Genomic DNA, 6,733 nt, shown 5'->3' with positions numbered 1-6,733 from the left:
GCAGGTCTTCAAAGCAAGTAAAACCTAACCCACAAGTTTCCAGCATGACCAAGCAAAGTAACAGCAAACTACATTGTACAACAAATATATAAATTTTAAATAGACAGGGTTGTTTTAAATGCAAAGTTAACAAGTGTGGTCAATAGCCTTTTTAAGATTACAATTCCACAAATGCCCAGCAACAAAGCTGCATCGTCATTACAACTTTGAACTTTCATGATTCTGCAGTGGTTTAATATAGGCGTGCCTGTCTGTGGTTTCATGTGTGAGTTATGGTGTGTCAGAAGCAAGAACTGAAAAGTTCTACATGCACACCAAGACATGCATGCACACAGTTTTGTTTTCCTCTGCTGTCTCACCCTTGTTATTACTTCTGATGTCCCTTTAGGCTATGACATGCATATTGAAGGCGAGATGTCACAGGCGCATAAATATCACACCATTAACTGGCAGTCTGAATTAGGCTGATAGGCTATTAAAACTTGTAAGCCTACGAAGAAGTATTTGTCTTTTCCAGTTTAGTTACTTATTATCTTTAATTTATTACAGTAGATGAATGCTTAGAAATTAGTAACGTATGTAAAGTGTACTTCCTTGAGTGCCATTTTGTCATACATGCAGACAGGCTGCACAGTTACAATTATGCCATCCCTTATGCTTCATGTCATGTTCAATGTAGTTGCCTGTTCATTGCAACTACATTGACAAGTGTCAAACATGTAAAAACTGTTCAGCATTAAATCCTAGACTAACTTAGATTTCAATGTTCAATATTATTAAAACCACAATTTCATGGACAGACAGGTAGAAATGTCAATGTAAGGTTTAAACCCCAACTTGCACAGATCTGTCAGAGCTGTCGGATGACACTGACCAAAAAAAACTGTAAACATTGAAATCCTTTACATCTCTAAAATGTAATGTCGAAGAAGTATTTGTCTGACATTTTGTTGCAATGGCTCAAGAGATGTTTTCCTTAATCATTTTTAATCGATTCACTCTAATAATCCGAAATATTTTCAACCATTGAATCATTTTCCTTCAAAACACCCTTCAGTTGTGCCCCCTTAAAATTGAACATTGAAAACTTGAATACATATCAATGTTCAATTTTGACTTTTTTCTTGCCTTCATTTAACGTTATCTGCTGCAACTTGCTTCAAATTATTCACTAGAAAATATTAAATTAAATTTAAAATGCAAATGTCAATTTGCCTCCACATCTTGAAGAACGATGAATGTAAGAAGTTAAGTGACAGAATACCTTCTATGTGTTGTTTTTCTATTTTCCCTGTCCTCCCCTCCCCCCTTGTTTTCTCTCCTTCCTCTTTGTTTGCCTGATCTGCTTGATCCTCTGCGAGGTGCCTTGTCTCCTCCCAGCGACAGCAGTGATTCTGTGATTGGCTGGTTGTGTTGGAGGGCGGGACTAAAATGTTGCTTGTGCTGAATTTGTTGCTGGACGGGATGCTTTGTCGTCAGTTTCGGTAAGAGCGACTAGACGAGTGAGAGGACGTGGCCCAACAACGTATAAAGCAGCTTTAGGGCTTTAAAAATAGCATATTGTCACACTTTCAAACACGGAGAATATCGAGCCAAACGAGGGAGATATTATAATTTGATCTCCTACACGGAAAAGAAAAGGAATAAGATATTTTTCGCCGTCTGTACTGTTCCCGTATACAGCCCTTTGTTTTTCAGTGCTGTCCTCGAGCAGGCTACCTGCAGCGCCCTCGTGCGAAACAACGGGAAAGAGCTCGAGGATTGGGAGCCCAACGAGCGGCCGAGCTTCTCGCCTCCTCAGCGACGTGGGGCCCCCAAGGTCATTTGTCCGATGCGGAGTGAGGATGAGTCCCGCTCTGGAAGTCCTCATGCAGGCAGACGGGTCTCCATATCCCGGAAAAGGGGTGATGCTTGAGCCCTTCGTGCACCAGGTGGGAGGCCACTCCTGTGTGTTACGATTCGGGGAACAAACAATATGCAAGCCCCTCATCCCCCGGGAGCACCAGTTCTACAAGAGTCTGCCCCCAGAGATGCGGAAGTTCACCCCTCAGTTTAAAGGTAAGACCTCTTATCCATTATCTGTAAGGCATTGATCCGTTTACACTGCTCCTCTGTGAAGTTGTTTTGGCACCATCTTTAATCCTGTCGTTCTCTTTCCTTGTTAGTATATTATCAGCTTCTGTTCTATAATATCCCTTTTGCATATGTTTATAGGCAGCAAAACATCTGTTAAGGGGATTAGAACATTATGTTGTCTTGGTTGGAGTAATGTATGTACAAGGACTCAAGGGACACTTCAGTGTACACTACAAAAAGGACAAATTACAGTGCTGTTTTGTGTCCCAATGTGACTTGTGTACAGTTCCACATGTGCTATAGAATAATTAGAAATAATGTTTTATCGATGAGACCTTGTTAAAGGGGGGGGGGGGGGGGTTCAAATAGCATCCAAGCTGATAGCCTGACTACCTTCCAGGAAGAATCGAATTGAGTGTTAGTGTCCAATGGAGAAATAACATAAAATGAAAGATTTCTCTGGGGGCATGTTTCAGGTTCATCACAAAACACATGGACACAGATGAACATTTTCTTCTATACACGTTCTATTAATGGTTATGTTATGTTACCTGGTTGCATCCAGGCCCAGTCTTTTACCATTTTAGCCACAGACAATGACACACAGAATTCTTCAGGGGGCAAGATGCGCGTGTGGAACCGGATCCTCAGTAATGCACCATATGACTATAATAAGACCATGGATGAGGACTGGGATTTGGAATGAAGACAGTAGAGAGCTTTTGATGATCCTCAACACTCATCCTCGTCTCAATTTTACACACACAAAAAGACAAACACTGCTTGCTTGTGTATCGCTGTTACCATGGCCATCATTGCATCTTTTGACTAATTCCTCATCAGCTCTTAAATCAAGTCAGTTAGCCTGTGAATTAGTTCCCACACTCTCTGATGACGGTGCAGCTCTTCCATAAAGACTCAGTGAGGAGGCGGGGCTTCCTGCGGGCTGATGATGTCAGTGCACATGACATGAGCCAGGCCGCATGCTACAGAGGAAGTTGGATGCAGGGTCCTCAGGCCAATCATGTAACATGCAAAGTGCCTCACTGCGATGTTAAATGTTGCTTCTATTTGATGCAGTTGTTTTGGGATTAATGTCCTTGTGTTATATCATGTACTGTACTGTACAAAAACCACACACATTTTGTTCAACTATAGGACACTCTTTTCCTATCTTGGGCATATTCTCTCTTGTTATGTTTCGGCTACATCCCTCCTTCCTGTCTGTGGTTAATCTGTATCAGCTGTTGCAGCCATGGTGTTTATTCTCAGTGTGACACCTCCCCCACACTGCACATAGATGTGCAGCATTCAGGCCCTTCTAGGGACTAATAGGAGAGGGCTGGGGTGGGGGTCTGCAAAGCTGTGTATGAATCATTAAAACAAAGGTTGTCAACATTGTGGTTCATTTTCATTTGTGGTTTAACAAAAACACTCATTGTCCTGTTTTATTTATGAAACTGGCTGTCACTGAATCATAACATAATCTCTGTATGGGAAGAGAACTGTACCTAACTGTGTATGTCACTGAAGACTGCTTGAATTCTTTATGATGAATGTAATTTGTTTTCATGTAGATCAATAAATGCCATCCTCATTATGCCGTCTTATGCCTTGCGTGGTATTTTGTGTCTCGTGTTCTGTATATTCAGTCATATCAACACAGATCATTCACCATCAGATGTGACAAGCCGTCTTTCTTTGTGTGTGACTGTATTCTTTCTTTCTTTCGTCGTTTTTGTGAAATCTGTAGACTCAACCTCCAGGTCCCCGTTGTGAAAGCGATCTCGATCTGAATGGCTTAATTAATTACCTGGTTAAATAAAAACATACAAGTGTGTGTATATGTTTGGAGAAAATGCTGTGCAAATGTGCTATTATTATCTTAGTGGAGCTGTGTTTTGAATGTGAATAAAACAGATTTGTCTTGGTTAAAGTTATTCATTCACTCTGTTGTTATTAGTACAAATAGTAACCTGATCTGGTGCTCCTCTTTCGCCCTTGCTCAGGTGTGGTTTCAGTCAGTTTTGAAGAGGATGAGGAAGGGAACCTGTGCCTCATTGCCTACCCCCTCCACAGTGAGTTGGGGGACTTGGAAAACAAAGACCCTTCAGCAGACTGTGAGCCCAAGAGCAAGATGCTGAAGTGGAGCAAGAAGAAGCAATCCACTTTGCTTCTGGAAAACGACAACTACAGTAAAGAGAGAAGTCGACACAGTCGCAAAGAAGACAAGATCATAAAGTAAGGGTGATTTTTTTTTTTCCTTTTTTTTTTTTTTTTGGACACCTGATTGCTTCAATTACTAACCACAATTGTATGACTTAGTTCTGTAATGCACACGCTGAATAATTCCTGTGTTGTCATCTTTGCAGTTACAACCGTGATGAGATGAAGCAGCAGCAGGCAGAGGTCCTCTACTTCAGCCTGGAGAAAGGCAATGTGGTGCCACAGATCAAACACAACCCCTGGAGTCTAAAATGTCACCAGCAGCACTTGCAGAGGATGAAGGATAATGCAAAGCACCGTAATCAATACAGTATCCTTTTTCATGATTGCAAAGCCCTGCCTTGCTGTCTGATCATTATTGAGAGGGATGCGTCCTGTATGTTACATGAAGCACATGTAGTCTTTTGCTTTCTCTCTTGAGTGATCCTTGACCCCCGTGTCTCAGAATTTATCCTTTTGGAGAACCTGACATGGTGCTACAAATTACCATGTGTCTTGGACTTGAAGATGGGAACTCGCCAACATGGGGATGATGCAACAGAGGAGAAGAAAGCCCATCAGATACGCAAGTGTCAGCAGAGCACGTCCGCCTCTATTGGAGTGCGAGTTTGTGGCATGCAGGTACGTTTACACCTGAAATACACCTCTCCGTTGATGCTCTTTTGTCCTTGTGGAGCTACAGTTCTCATGTTTCTGTGCATCCCGCAGGTGTACCAGTCAGACTCAGGCCAGCTGATGTTCATGAATAAGTACCACGGCCGTAAGCTGACCCTTGCAGGCTTCAAGGAGGCCCTGTACCAGTTTTTCCATGACGGGCGGCGCCTGCGTCGAGAGCTGCTGTCTCCAGTGCTCCGCAGACTCCGGGAAATGCAAGCTGCTCTGGAGGCCTGTGAGTCCTACCGCTTCTACTCCAGTTCCCTGCTCATCATCTACGATGGTGATCCTCCCAGGACCCCCACTAGACCCAGACACCGTTGTGGGGAAGAAGGTGACGAGGATGAGCCTTCTGATGATGATGATGATGATGATGAAGAAGAAGAGGAAGAAGGGGCCTATGGTTTCCCACATTCCAACTCAACAGGGGGCAGCGGCAGTGTGGCTGCAGGAAGTAGCAACAGCAGCAGTGGACGCTCATCAAACGGCACAGGAGAGTCGAGCAGCCCCACCGTAGACGTTCGCATGATTGACTTTGCTCACACAACTTGTCGGCACTATGGAGAAGACAGTGTGGTGCACGAAGGACAGGACAGTGGCTTCATCTTTGGCCTCCAGAATCTAATCACCATCATTTCTCAGCTTGAGGATCACAGCACTGACTGAGGCTGAAATGGAGCCAACCTGGTCTAAATTTTAAGCATGGGAATAGCTTCTGTGGCTGAAACCCTGCTTTTACCATAGGTGTGTTACCTATGTAGGGGGTCTGAGCCTCCTCTGCCTGGAGGGAACCCCCAGACACCTCGGGATCTGAGGGGGAGAGTCTAAGTGGTGGATAGCTCTCTCCCCCTCACCTGCAAGAGGACAGGGCTCTTAGGGCCCTTACTTGCACTTTCCTCTTTCTTGGTTAGACATGGTAGGAGAAATTTGGGAGGTGGCGGTCTTTCTACAAACAGGGACTCCCGTAGCATCATAGGACTTACCCCCCCTTCCTGTTCTGCTTTGATACAGAGAAGTTTCTTTATTGTTAAGTTCTCTCTGAGAGAGAAAAGGCGAGGAAGAGATAATCGAAGCTCAAGTGTAGTTCTAGGAAACTGACGTGGTGCTTTACCTGTGATATGAAATTGTTGTTGTTGTTTTTTTTAACTTTCTATTTGAACTAAGTTTGGACTTATTTATCATCCCCCAACAGTAAAGCACATTATTGAGGGGGAAGTTGACTGTACAAGTCCTGGGCTGGCTGGGTCGGCAGCCTAGTAGCGTTGGCAACTTAAGATTCTGAGAAAGACATTTTTGTGTCTATATTAATGTCTCTGATGACCTTGCAACAAACATGTTTGTTTTTTTTTCAACTGGGCACTCTGATTTTTGATAGAAAAAAGAACATTTAGGGTTAGAAGAAGGGATTTTCCTATTCTCAACAGTTGCTCTGTCCTGTACCCTTTGGTCTACAAACAGGACTTTTTTCCAAATAGTATAATATCCTTCTTTGTTTTTGTCTGACTTTCTCCCCTTTTATTCCTGAAACGTTGACTAAACAAAGAGAATATATTGATTTCAAACACTAGATAAAAGACTATTTATTTGAAAGGATTGTTTAAACAAACAAAAAAAGTGGAAACAGCTACATTCCATTTTACCACTCTAAATGTTCTGTTCTAATACTGACTTTGATTTATTTTATTATTGCAGGAGCTGATACCTCTCTTGTGTACTGTGTGTTAACAGTGTCTTGGAAAATAAAGGTATTCATATGTGCTAAAAAAACAAAACAAAA

At 42.7% G+C, this 6,733-nt stretch overlaps 1 protein-coding gene across 1 annotated transcript; it reads left to right on the top strand.

The window, feature by feature from the left end:
- Positions 1–1,428: 1,428 nt before the first annotated feature.
- On the top strand, positions 1,429–6,733 carry LOC306822900 (inositol hexakisphosphate kinase 2-like). Its single transcript, XM_079342194.1, has 5 exons — positions 1,429–2,058; positions 4,086–4,317; positions 4,449–4,612; positions 4,748–4,923; positions 5,011–6,733. The coding sequence occupies exons 1-5, from the start codon at positions 1,845–1,847 to the stop codon at positions 5,620–5,622; spliced, it is 1,398 nt and encodes a 465-aa protein (XP_079198320.1). The 5' UTR covers positions 1,429–1,844; the 3' UTR covers positions 5,623–6,733.

The sequence above is a fragment of the Symphodus melops genome, assembly GCF_947650265.1.
Source record: "Symphodus melops genome assembly, chromosome: 4".
NCBI lineage: Eukaryota > Metazoa > Chordata > Actinopteri > Labriformes > Labridae > Symphodus > Symphodus melops.
This window is presented reverse-complemented; position numbering and strand designations above follow the sequence as displayed.

Bases quoted from the DNA above. Each gene is read 5' to 3' on its own strand.
- LOC306822900 (XM_079342194.1), top strand. From the start codon at position 1,845: ATGAGTCCCGCTCTGGAAGTCCTCATGCAGGCAGACGGGTCTCCATAT. The intron at 4,318-4,448 runs GTAAGGGTGATT...TCATCTTTGCAG, and splicing joins AAAGAAGACAAGATCATAAA to TTACAACCGTGATGAGATGA. The intron at 4,924-5,010 runs GTACGTTTACAC...TGCATCCCGCAG, and splicing joins TGCGAGTTTGTGGCATGCAG to GTGTACCAGTCAGACTCAGG.